We start from the raw sequence: 13,271 nt of genomic DNA, 5'->3' as shown, positions 1-13,271 counted from the left end.
CTAACATTGACAAACAACTGGACTCACGAAAACCTGGCAAAAACCCATGGATTATTCCACATTAAACCAAACCAGCCCTGCTGGATAATCCCACATGGACAGCCCACGCTCTAAGGGCGGAGGAGGAGGAATCACTGCCATACATCGCCAAGGCTTCGACCCTCTCCATCCCTGCTGCACCTAAACCCCTCATCATTGCTATCTACCGTCCACCAAAACCCAACCCAACCTTTCTGTCAGATTTCTCAGAATTCTTCACACAACTGTCTTCAGTCTCACCCTCCACCCTCCACCCTCCACCCTCCTAGGCGACTTTAACATTCACATTGAATCCCCTGACTGTAAAAATACAATAGACCATTCTCAACTGATTCAACCTCACCCGACTCGTTAATTTCCCCACCAACCGTCGTGGAAACATTCTGGACCTGGTTTGTCCCGCTGGCCTCCACACTGACCTCACCATCTCTGACCAACTGACCTTCATCATGGAAATTAACATTCCCTTCCCACCCCAAACCCATCAAAACCACAGTAAAACCTTCAGTAATCTCCAGTCCCTCTGTCTGAGCTCCCCTCCACATGCTTATCTATCACCACGCTCTGTCTACCTGCCTCAACCAGCTTGCCACCATAAAAGCAGCTGACACTGGGTGAGAGGAGCGGTACACCTGGGCAGGTGAAGACTCTCACAGGAAAGACACAAAGAGACAGACAACCATTCACACTCTCATACACCCCTACTAGTCACCAATTAAACCTAAGCTGCATGTTTTTGGACGGTGGGAAGAAGCCAGAGGAGAGAGAACCCACGCTGACACGGGGGGAACATGCAGAACACAGAAGAGCCGCAGGCCGGACTCGAACCGGTGACCCTCTTCCATGTTAAATTATATATTTTCTTCATCAACGGTTTAATTTTAGTTTAGATTAAAATGTTGATAATAAATAAATGAGTGACTATGGAGCTGAAAAATAAAAGCATGAATCAGCTGACAGACTTTGAGTCAGAGTACTTTATTTTGAAAGTTTAACATACAGGAAGTTGAAAAGAGCGTGATCAGCAGTCTCACATCTCAATAAAAAAACAAGAACTGATCAATATCTCACTATAAAATAAAAAGGTTTCACATTTCACACAATCAATAACATGATCAATGACCAACAAGCAGGGGGCGGGGCTAATACACAATGGTTACTGTGGGGGCGGGACTTATATCAGCAGGTATACGGGGGCGGGGCTACACCTGCGCAGCTACACTTTATATTTACACAGACGAGTCTTCGATGATCAAACTGCTTTTAAACGCCTCATGTGATGTCACAACATTAACGCCTCCTGTGATGTCACAGTGCACTGTGACATCACTGCTGTGGCATCACTGCGATGAGACAACACAAACAGCCAACAGGAAGAATCAAAGTTCCCATTCAGCAGGTTAAACTGATCTCAGTTTGTCAGCGAATCAGAAAAGAACAAATTAAAACCTAAATTCATCAGTTTGGACTCAAACATGAAATAAAACATAAAATGTATTTATCAGAAGTGTATTTATTTATTTTAGTTAATTCTCTAAACATTAACATGTTTCTTCACATTTCAACAAACTAACTGATCAGTCATCACAGGGACCTGGCTTATATCTCAGTGTTTGGGAACTGGCTAATATCTTCTCAGTGTTTGGGACCTATCTAATATCTTCTCAGTGTTTGGGACCTATCTAATATCTGTTCAGTGTTTGGGACCTGTCTAATATCTGATCAGTGTGTGGGACCTGTCTAATATCTGCTCATTGTTTGGGACCTGTCTAATATCTGCTCAGAGTTTGGGACCCGTCTTATATCTGTTCAGTGTTTGGGACCTGTCTAATATCTGCTTAGTGTTTGGGACCTGTCTAATATCTGCTCAGTGTTTGGGACCTGGCTAATATCTGCTCTGTGTTTGGGACCTAGCTAATATCTGCTTTGTATTTGGGTCATGATATCTGCTAATATTTAAAATGCTCTCTCATTGGTTTGTCAGTCACCGGGGAACTTCTACTCAGTCATGTACCAACAGCACTCTGTCATCTGATTGGTCAAAATATCTGTCCAATGAAAAGCTTTTACCAGACTTCCTCTGATCACTTCCTGTGGCGGGACGTCTTCACTGGTCGATTACTGTGCTAGACTAGACGACTACTTTGCACAAAGCCTAGACAGAGAGACAGACAGGAAGAGAAACAGGCAGACAGACAGGCAGAGAGACAGACAGAGACAGAGGTAGATGTGTTAGAGCAGGTAGAGTGAGACTGCAGGTCTGCAGCAGAAACACTGACAACTAACACTGAACTCACTTTGATCATTTTGAAGTTTGGAGGCACATTTTTAAGGGACAGGGGGTCCTTAAAGGGACATGGGACCTTTAGGGGGGCAGGAGTTGTTTAGTGTTCGTAAAGAGGAGACTCGTGGGTTATCAGCATAAAGTGGGCATGTCAGTAAAGAGGGGACTCGTGGGTTATCAGCATAAAGTGGACATGTCAGTAAAGAGGGGACTCATGGGGACACATAGAACTTCTTCAGATATGTGGAGGTCACAGGGCCGCTTTGAAAATGGACAAGTCTGTATTTCCTCGCTAACATTTTTTCTAACTTTGGAGCGATATTTCACGTCCTTTCTAACAGGAGGTCATGTGACTGTATATCATGTTCGGTTCTGGTGGATTCATCACGTTCACTCAGAGACAGGACTGTGTTAAGAGATTGCCGGCAGTCTCACAGGTCTTTGTTTCTTGAACTAAACCAGATAATTATTGTATTAATTGAGAAAATAATCAGTAAATCAACAGGCTGACACACAACTGTTAGCCACACCTCCATGGAGGCGGAGTCTGAGATCAGGTTCACCTGACTGACAGGTGCACAGGTGTAACGTTTTAGCACACAGACAAGCAGAGCACACACACGGACAGGCTGCAGCGGTAACCATAGCAACCTACGTGTTGACATTCAGAGATCCAAGGTCTAAGGTCACAGAGGTCATCAGGAAGGTCAAAGTTCATCTTGAGGTCAAAGACCTCGGACATCTGTGCAACATGAGATCGCGTTAAGTCATTTGATGTCATGTAGAGGTCACTTAATGTCAGGTAGAGGTCACATAGAGGTCATTTAGAGGTCAGACTTTCTGTCCAGCGAGACATTTTTGGACTCTTGGGGTTTGTGAATAATGGGATGTTGGATTGATGGCATGGTACCACCTATGAAGAGGTCATATAGAGGTCATTGAAAGGTCACATGTTGCTATTTAAAGGTCAGGTGGTATGAAGGTCATGTGAAGGTCATATGTAGGTCATGGCACCTTTGGCGCTGCTGTCCAGGAAGACTTTGATGTAGGAGGTGGGGACGTATCCCTCTTCCTCCAGGTTCCTTCGTACTCTGGTCCATCCATCACCTTTGTCCTCTTCCACCACAGAAAGTAGTTCCCCCTCCACCATGGACAGAGTGCCTTCATTCTGACCTGCAGGACATCAGAACATGTTCAGACCAAACAGTAACCTTAACCCTGTACATCAGCTGTACTGACAGCGTTATTATTTATGTATTTATTAGTATCAGACAGTAGTACTAGTACTTCAGATGAAACAGTACCTTGGAACGGGTACAGGGACTTGCAGGTGCCGATACTCGGTAACGGTTCTTCATCATCAAAGTCGTCATCAAACTCTGAACTCCGAGATTTAAACTGAAGCTCGGCACTGTGGTCCTCAGTGTAGCTGCCGTCAGGACTGAGGACAGGTAGAGAGACAGGTAGAGAGGGAGACAAGTTTAAAAATATTTAGTCTTTAAACATTAAATGTGTATAACTTTGACAGACTTTCAGTCCAACAGGAGTGACTCCCACACATTTACATCAGAATTGTTGTTAGAATTGAGTTCAACATTGTCTCAGCAGTAAAGTCAACAGTATGAATGTTCGCGTGTTTTCCGTGCGACACCTGTTCTGCTGTGAAAAATGTCAAAGCAGGTTTTGATAGTTTCTGTCTTCAAACTCACAAAATCTGAACTTCAAATGGATTGATCTGTTACATCACACGCGGACTTCTGAACATCTGGACATGTTCTGGTTTTATACCTGAATTATCACCTGGTGTATGAATCTTGTGATTTCTTCACATAAATAACTACATTTACATACACTGACGCAGTTCGAGCACAAATCCTTAATAATCAATAACTACTGATCACTGATCAGTAATCAATAATCATTGATCAGTACCTCTCTCTGCTGGCTGGACTCCGGTTGTCGAGCTGTTTCAGGCTGCTGCTGCCCGGTGTCGTCGCCTGGGAATTTAACCCACAACCTCCACTCTGTCTCCTGCTGCCGTGATCAGAGAGTCTGCTGTCGGCCTCGGAGAGCCAGGCCTACACACACACACGCACTTTAGTATACACAAAAACACACATTTACATACACGTTTCAATAATCTGTTGGTCTATAGTAATCTGATGGTCTACAGTAATATTTTTTCTCTACAGTAATCTGATGGTCTATAGTAATCTGATGGTCTACAGTAATCTGATGGTCTACAGTAATATTTTTTCTCCATAGTAATCTGATGGTCTACAGTAATCTGATGGTCTACAGTAATCTGGTGGTCTACAGTACGCTGATGGTCTACAGTAATCTGTTCCTCTACAGCAGACCTGGGCATTGGGCAGCGGGCATTTAGTTATCATTAAGTATGCACTAATCAGCATTAAGTAACACATTAGTTCATATATTAGTAAGCCGTTAATTTGGAGGGAATAAGCATTAAGTAACAGCTAATTAATGCATTAATCATGAGCTATATGGCGTACATGTTACCTTGATGGGCATTAAAACAACACTATGTAGGAAATTTTCTAGTTTACAATTGTTATGCATTTCCTATGGGATACATGTTTACACTTTACAATAAGGGTCCAAAAAGCATTCACTAATGGCTACCTATGGTTAAGTAATGCTTATGAGGCATGCATACTAAGGGTTAGTGTCAGGTTACTAAGAACAACTTTTGTTGCCAGAGTACCAGTACCACGAATCCTACATAGTGTTGTTTTAATGGTACTGACGACGGCAACGGTATCAGCAATGACACTGGTAGGCAACCGTTGACGCCTACGGCACTGGTACTGGCAACAACAAATTCACGTAGGCTACTGTGCCGCTCTGGGAACTCAGCCAGAGTACCAGTACCACGAATCCTACATAGTGTTGCTTCAATGCCCATCAAGGTACGCCATAATGTACGGCATATCGCTAAAAATAATCCAGGAGTTTGTCTTTTAATCCAGGGTGCTTGGTCTCCAAGTGGCGAAGCAGTTTTGAAGGCTTCATTGCCTCATTAGCAAGCCGGTCGCCGCATATTATGCAGAGCGTGCTTGGTATGTGCGAATCACCTACCGCGATAAATCCGTATTTCAAGTATGACTCCAGGTATTGTCTGTTAAAAGCCTTCTTTTTCTTGGAAGTCGTAGGCTCTTCTGTCTCTTCACTGGGCCTTTTCCCCTTTGCAAAGAAACTCTCCAAAGACATCTGTTTCTTACTCATTTTGCTAGTTTGTGGGTTAAATTTTCGCACCCAGGTGACCGGGAATCCAGTCATTTTTCCAAATAAAAGGTTTTTCAAAATAAAAGATTGTTCATACTCAGATAATAAATAAAACGGAAATTCTTGTGTGTGGCCCGGTGGTTGGGGACCACTGCTCTACAGTACTCTGGTGGTCTACAGTTATCTGATGGTCTACAGTAGCCTGATCATCTACAGTAATCTGGTGGTGTTTCTCCGTAAGAGTCAATGATATAATTGATATTAAATATGACTATAGATATATTATTTATAATGGTGTGGTGTTTGCAGTATAAACCTGGTTGGTCTTCAGCTCGTCCTCCAATCTCTGCAGACTTTGTTTCACTTCCTCCAGTCGAGGCTCCACGCTGCCGGCGTCGCCCATCTGAGGACTGCGTTCATAAACCTCGCGCATCTTCAGCAGAGCGTCTCTGAAACAGTTATATCCTTTTAAATATAATCACTCACATTTAGAAACTTTAAAACATAACTAACGTTAAAAAACATGTTAAATGAAGTTATTTCTCATTCTGTTTTACTTAAGTTTCCACAGCGACACAAAATATTTTTACTGCAGTAATGTATGTTGTATAGTAGTGTGTAGGACTGTGTGTACTGTGTAGTATGTTGTAGTAGTAGTAGTAGTGTGTAGTACTGTGTGTACTGTGTAATAGTGTGTAGTACTGTGTGTACTGTGTAGTACTATGTAGCCTGTAGTACTGTGTGTACTGTGTAGTAGTAGTAATAGTGTGTATTAGTGTGCAGTAGTGTGCAGTAGACTGTAGTCGTGTGTAGTAGTGTGTAGTAGAGTGTAGTAGTGTGAAGTAGGGGAAGGGGTGGGCGATATGGCCTTAAAAGATTATCACGATGTTTCAGGATATTTTTGCGATAACGATATTCTTGACTATATTACAAAACACTGAAAAATATATAGAAAATGTGTATTTTTTAGTTTGTATGAATAAATAAAAAACGTTCAAGAAAAAAAAATCAATCATACAGTATTGATAGTATTTAGTTTGGCTCATGCACCCAGACGCATATGGAGAGATGATGTGGGGACGGGACTGATACAGACAGGTTTGCATGTTTCTATTTCATGTTGTGAAGCTCAGTAGTGTGGAGGGCAGCTCGGTACATTCAGTGTGTGTGTGTGTGTGTGTAAGTGTGTTAATGCGCGCACATGTCTCGGCGGAGAGGTGGGGGTCGGTGTTTTGACTGACTGATGGGTGACAGACGCTGCTGAGCAATGGCAACACAACGCAAAATAACACAGTGTAGTAGAGTGCAGTAGTGTGCAGTAGAGTGTAGTAGAGTGTAGTAGTGTGTAGTAGAGTGTTGTAGTGCGTAGTAGATTGTAGTAGTGTGCAGTAGAGTGTAGTAGTGTGTAGTAGAGTGTAGTAGTGTGTAGTAGCGTGCAGTAGATTGTAGTAGAGTGTAGTAGTGTGTAGTAGCGTGCAGTAGAGTGTAGCAGTGTGTAGTAGTGTGCAGTAGTGTGTAGTAGAGAGTAGTAGTTTGCAATAGTGTGCAGTAGAGTGTAGCAGAGTGATGCAGTGTGTAGTAGAGTGTAGTAGAGTGTAGTAGTTTGCAGTAGAGTGTAGTAGTGTGCAGTAGTGTGCAGTAGTGTGAGGTAGAGTGTAGTAGTGTGCAGTATTCTGTAGTAGAGAGTAGTAGTGTACAGTAGTGTGCAGTAGAGTGTAGTAGAGTGTAGCAGTGTGTAGTAGAGTATAGTAGTGTGTAGTAGTGTGCAGTAGAGTGTAGTAGAGTGTAGCAGTGTGTAGTAGAGTGTAGTAGTGTGTAGTAGAGTGTAGTAGTATGCAGTAGTGTGTAGTAGAGTGTAGTAGTGTGCAGTACCTCTGCTCTCTCTCTCTCTGGATCTCCTGGTTGATGTTGTTGATTCTGGTTTGGAGTTTTTTGCGTCTCTGTTCAGGAGGAAGGTGACTGCAGTCTGCAGGACCGGCGCCCTGAAACACATTATACTACAGTAATATAGTCACAGTACACACAGTACACTCTGTACACACAGAGACAGTACACATAGTAACATTACACAGAGACAGTACACACAGTAACAGTACAGAGGTGTGATACTGACCAGTTTGAGTGAAAGCTGTCCAATCAGAGAAGAGCATGAAGGAAACAATGAAAACATACATTTAAGTTTTTAGAAACGTGTGTGTGTGTGTGTGTGTGTGTGTGTGTGTGTGTGTGTGTGTGTGTTTGTGTACCCCTCTCTTCAGGCTGCGCAGACACTGCTTCCTGGTTCTGGAGCCAGAGGTCATGAGGTCATTTAGCCGCTGTGCAATTGGTTCTCTCTGGGCAGGGGGCGGGGACTGGGGACAGTTGGCCACGCCCCCAGGTGAAGGTGAGGTGGGGGGAGGAGGGGGAGGCTGCCGGGGGGAGGAGAGGAGGGTCAACAGCTGCAGAGAGAGAGGGGGGTCAGTTCAGGTGTGGTACCTGTAGTGTGTGTGTGTGTGTGTGTGTGTGTGTGTGTGTGTGTGTGTGTGTACCTTGTTTTTCCGGATGAAGGGCCACAGCTTCCTGCTGTGTCTCCGCCCCTCTGTTCGGTTGTCGAGGTAACTGGATTCAGAGATGCTCCTCCTCATGGTGGCGCTGTAGTCCTCAAACTCAACATCACCTGGAGGGTCGAAGCCCGATTTATACACCTCCACCACCTGACGGGTGTCCTACACACACACAACACACACACACACATGCGCGCACACACACACACGCGCACACACACACATACACACACACAAATACACACCGTATCAAATCTGACCTTAAGGCCTCTGAACTTTCCTCACTATGTCCTGGTTTTCGACTAGCCTGGGTATACCCATGCTGCCTTGCACGCTCGATTTCGCAGCAGACACGAAGCTCTCTTTCGATCTAGCTGTAGACAGTGTTCTAGATAGTTTAGAGCGAAAGTTTATTTTAAAAGAAGAACAACGTTTGGCTTTACACTCCTGTTTCACCACCAAAAAGGATGTTTTAGCCTTTCTTCCAACAGGATTTGGGAAAAGCCTAATCTACCAATGCCCTGTTAGTGGCTAAGCCAATGTGGTTTAGTGAGACCCCGGACGATTCTGTCGCTCTACATACGTCATCTGGTATAAGTGATACGATTAGCTAAGAGCTACGTACAGAAGCTTATGATAGACATTCGTAGCGCCCAATAAACAGCTCTGGATGATCATTAACCACGCCTCCTCTACGGAAAAATGAATCGGTGGTCTCCAGACTATATCTCATTTGAGATATAGTCTAGTTTTCGACTGTAATGCATAAGATATATAAAAACCTATAAAATAAATGGGGTGCAGCTCTGTGAAACAGCACAGTCAGCAAACGTGTGTTTGGAGCTCATTTGAAGTATGTGGACGCGTGGACAGCGCTCACGGGGATGAGGTAGACTCTCACGGCGTCTGGTGACAGTTTGGTTCATGAGGTTCGCCCATCAGTCAGAAAAAGGAATAAACTGATAGTTAATGTGACCGACAAACAAAACTCAGACTTTGTTAAAAAGACATGCGTTGTCATGCGGCGGTACAGCTTTATACATGTGGACGGAAAGGTTTCTGGTTGACAGCTTTATGACTGAGGATTGCTGGATTGATCACAAGAAATTATAAAAATGAACTTCTACTAAAAACATTGAACAGAATCTTCAGATGCCTCGAGAATCTTCGGATGAAGTGCTCGTTACTTCACTGAGATCTGAAGAGTCTGGGCTTCAGGAGGACTCACCATCCGGGGCTGGATGCCCTCAGCGGCGTCCATCATCACGTCCAGGCAGCGACTCGCAACAGGAAGAACTTTTCTCTCCGCCTCTGCTGACGAACGCATCGCTTCACAGATTCTCTCGATACGCCGCTCCTCCATGTCCTGGATCCGCTGCAAGAACAGAACCATGTTAAAACACTAATTTAACTGGTACCAGGGTGTGATACTGCTGGTTTACCTGGTATTTAACTGGTACCAGGGTGTTGTACTGCTAGTTTACCTGGTATAAAACTGGTACCAGGGTGTGGTGCTGCTGGTTTACCTGGTATATAACTGGTACCAGGGTGTGGTACTGCTGGTTTACCTGGTATATAATTGGTACCAGGGTGTGGTGCTGCTGGTTTACCTGGTATATAACTGGTACCAGGGTGTGGTACTGCTGGTTTACCTGGTATATAATTGGTACCAGGGTGTGGTGCTGCTGGTTTACCTGGTATATAACTGGTACCAGGGTGTGGTATTGCTGGTTTACCTGGTATATAATTGGTACCAGGGTGTGGTGGTGCTGCTGGTTTACCTGGTATATAACTGGTACCAGGGTGTGGTACTGCTGGTTTACCTGGTATATAATTGGTATCAGGGTGTGGTGCTGCTGGTTTACCTGGTATATGACTGGTACCAGGGTGTGGTAGTGCTGGTGCTGGTCCTGGTTAAACTGGTTTAAACTTGTTACATAGTCTTTCCTTGACTCTTCAGCAGCTTGTTTTTTCTGTTGAGCCGTCTGTCGGGCCTGAAACCAATAGAGAGTTTAAATCAGACACACCTTAAAGGAACATGTTACAGATTTGTATATTTCTCCAGTGTCGACTTTTTGAAGAAAACTTTTTTTCTATCATGCTTCCACGGAGAAAAGCGAATCCAAAAAGCAGGAAATCTTTAATTAATTTATTTAAATGGGGGCCAAACTTTGTCCCTCTCACACAACGTGTGCATGTTTTTAATGGTCACATGTTCACTATGGGAGTAAGGCAACACATAGTCAGTGACGGATAAACAAATGACCTTATGCCGGTGAATACCCATTTAAAATGCTGCATTCTCCTTTATGTAATCAAAAGAAAAAAAACAAGAAATAAATGAATGTTGAGTTTCCAAGGTAGCAGGACCCTGACATCAGGGCACCCTCCTGGAGCCAAACCCACCTGGGGGCCGGGCCTTGGCCCTACGGAACCCAGCTGGCTTGAAGCCGCCAGCCTGTGGGCTCACCATCCGAAGGGAAGGTCATTGGGCTTTGGTGCATCATAAGCTGGGCACTAGGCAACGGAAACTGGGGTGTCACCCCCCTGCTTCATGGACTGTTTTTGGGGTGTGAAGCGTCACTTTTCAGGGGGATAATAAACAGGAGACTGTCCAGGAAGTGGAGCAGTACCAGCCTGATATAGTTGGCCCACCTCCACTCACAGCTCTGGCTCTGGACTCTCACCTTTTCCAGACTTGCCCAGACTGAGAGTCGCGGGTTTGGTGTGGGGATCCTAACAAGCCCCGGGCTATGCACCGATGTGATAGAGTTCTCCAAGATGAGTGTCCAACTGTTGTCTGTGTTTATGCACCGAACAGCAGCTCAGAGTACCTGGCCTTGCTGGAGGATTTGGGTGCCGACTGGGGAATCAATAGTTCTTCTGGAAGACATCAAGGCCACGACTGCAGCTGTGTGTCTCAGACACTTGGTGAAGAGGAGAGCTGAGCTGTCAGCTGATCAACACCTGGTGCTGAGTTCAGGTGGCGGGGGAGGCTGGCGAACAGATTTGGTAAACCCTGACGTGTAGTGAGGGACATCTGGGAACATCCAGTTGAGGGCCCTGCCAGCGAGGTCTGTAACTCCCACCTCCAGAAGAATGTCTTGTACATCCCAACAGACGCTGGTCCCGGGTGGGCCATGTTTAAGACCTGAGAATCTGCCGGTTGACACCGGCGGTGAGGGTGGTGGTCTCCAGTAGACAGGGACCAGTTGGCCAGAAGGGCTGCAGCTGCAGCAGCAAGTTCAGAGAGCCTCGAGGAAGGAGTCTCAGCTGGACTGTCTAACAGAGGCCATAACACTTTGAGGAACTCTTGAATCTGACCATCACATCCTCTGAGGAGATCTGATGATTCAGGAGAAGACTCGCCCGTATCCCTGTCTGAGGTTGTCAAAGAGCTCCTCAGCAGCAGAGTGCCAGGTGTGGAAGAGGTTCTCCCTGAGATACTGAAAGCTACAGACACTGTGGGGCAGTCTTGGCTGACCTCTTCCGTGTCACATGGAGGTCTGAGACTGTCCACGTAGAGTTGCAGACCAGAGAGGTTGTTTCTTTCAAAAAGGGGACTGGAGGCAGTGCTAGAGTTATCACACCGCTCAGCCTCCACATGAAGGTTTACTGCAGGGTGCTGGAGAGACTCCGACTGATTATCAAACCTCAGTTAATATAAAACAACAATCTCAAACTGCAACAGTCACTCACAGAAACATGCAGAGAGTCACAAGCTCTGAATGAGATGAAAGAGTTAACTGAGAATATCTTACCTTCAGAGAGCAGCGCTGACAGACAGACAGACAGATAGAGAAGCAGGCAGGCAGAGAGACAGACAGACAGAGAGACAGACAGGCAGAGTTCAGATTAGTTTAGTATCACTGATGTTAAACTGAAATAAAAACTAAACTCTGTTTGAAACATTTGGCTCTGGGTTCTTTGGTTTTGGGTTTTGTCTTCAAACGTCCTGTCAGAATCTTTGTTTCATGTAGTAAATAAATAAATAATAAATAATTAAATTCTCAGTAAAGAGTAAGAGCCAGTCATTATAAAAAACTCTCAGGTTAATTGATGTTTATTTACCTTCTCGCCGTCCGTCTTGTTGTCAAGGTCGATTCTGTCGGAGACTTGTTGAGCTCGCTCCGCCTCCTTACAGTCACGCTCAAACCGACGTTTGCTCTGGAACACAGAGACAACAAGTGAACAACGCAACGACATGAGGGGCGGGGCCATGTGATAAGGGGCGTGGTCAGGTGATGAGGGGTGGAGCCATGTGTTGGGGGTTGGAGTCTGGTGATGAGGGGCGGGGTCAGGTGATGAAGGGTCAGAGGTCACTCACAGACTCTAGCTGTTTCCAGGAGCTCTCAATGTGCTGCTGTGCACGGCGGCCATCTTGGAAATGCTGCCAAAAAAAAACAATTTTGATCACGCTGGTGACATCATCAGATGACATCATCAGCGTCGAAGACGAGATGGCTCAGTAACAGGTGCTGCGATGATGTCATTAATGGCATGAACGCAGCGTTAGTGATGTCAAGATGTGGGCTGGGCCACGACTACCTGCTCGGTTTCTATTGGAGGATCAGACGATAAAAAGTCCAATGCTTGGGCCTTCAAAGTAAAAGCTCTGCTGTGATTCTTTCAGTTTAAACTTCCTGTTGAGCTTTTTGTTTAAAATGAAAATTTAAAAAAACAATAAAATAAAACCAATGAAAAAAAATGTTAAATATACTGGGAAATGTAAATCTACTTATAACAACACACACACACACACACACACACACACACACTCTTCAGCTCCGACATTACTTCCACTCAGCAGCTCTGAACACTGAAACATGTGTGTGTGTGTGTGTGTGTGTCAGTGACCCGTGTGTGTGTGTGTGTGTGTCAGTGACCCAGTTTAAAGTCTGTGTGTGTGTGTGTGTGTGCGTGTGTGTGTGTGTGCGTGTGTGTGTGTGTGTGTGTGTGTGTGTGTGTGTGTGTGTGTGTGTGTGTATGTGTGTGTGTGTGTGTGTGTGTGTGTGTGTGTGTGTGTGTGTGTGTGTTTGTTGTTGTTGTTACGAGACGTCAGAAATAATGAATGAGACAGTAAACACCATCCTGCATTCTGATTGGTGGCCAGCTGTCTGTGAGTTCAGGTAACCATGGTGACGGCTCTGATCACT

General features: G+C 45.0%; 1 protein-coding gene across 2 annotated transcripts in view; it reads right to left on the bottom strand.

Moving 5' to 3' along the window:
• Nucleotides 1-1,001: 1,001 nt before the first annotated feature.
• LOC131974660 (formin-binding protein 1-like) overlaps nt 1,002-13,271 on the bottom strand; it is a 15,796-nt gene continuing 3,526 nt past the window's right edge. Inside the window, exons 5-18 of one of the 2 annotated variants that reach the window (XM_059337067.1) lie at nt 12,443-12,505; nt 12,187-12,282; nt 11,877-11,891; nt 9,981-10,109; nt 9,344-9,490; nt 8,101-8,277; nt 7,819-8,010; nt 7,686-7,700; nt 7,445-7,554; nt 5,889-6,021; nt 4,256-4,401; nt 3,628-3,764; nt 3,338-3,496; nt 1,002-2,194 (exon numbers count right to left, since the gene is read on the bottom strand). In XM_059337067.1, the coding sequence (XP_059193050.1) occupies nt 2,166-2,194; nt 3,338-3,496; nt 3,628-3,764; nt 4,256-4,401; nt 5,889-6,021; nt 7,445-7,554; nt 7,686-7,700; nt 7,819-8,010; nt 8,101-8,277; nt 9,344-9,490; nt 9,981-10,109; nt 11,877-11,891; nt 12,187-12,282; nt 12,443-12,505 (1,548 nt within the window). In that variant the 3' untranslated portion in view covers nt 1,002-2,165. The remainder of the gene's footprint in view (nt 2,195-3,337; nt 3,497-3,627; nt 3,765-4,255; nt 4,402-5,888; nt 6,022-7,444; nt 7,555-7,685; nt 7,701-7,818; nt 8,011-8,100; nt 8,278-9,343; nt 9,491-9,980; nt 10,110-11,876; nt 11,892-12,186; nt 12,283-12,442; nt 12,506-13,271) is intronic. The other variant, XM_059337068.1, reaches the window with a different exon arrangement.

The sequence above is a fragment of the Centropristis striata genome, chromosome 7, assembly GCF_030273125.1.
Source record: "Centropristis striata isolate RG_2023a ecotype Rhode Island chromosome 7, C.striata_1.0, whole genome shotgun sequence".
In the NCBI taxonomy this organism is placed as follows: Eukaryota; Metazoa; Chordata; class Actinopteri; order Perciformes; family Serranidae; genus Centropristis; species Centropristis striata.
This window is presented reverse-complemented; position numbering and strand designations above follow the sequence as displayed.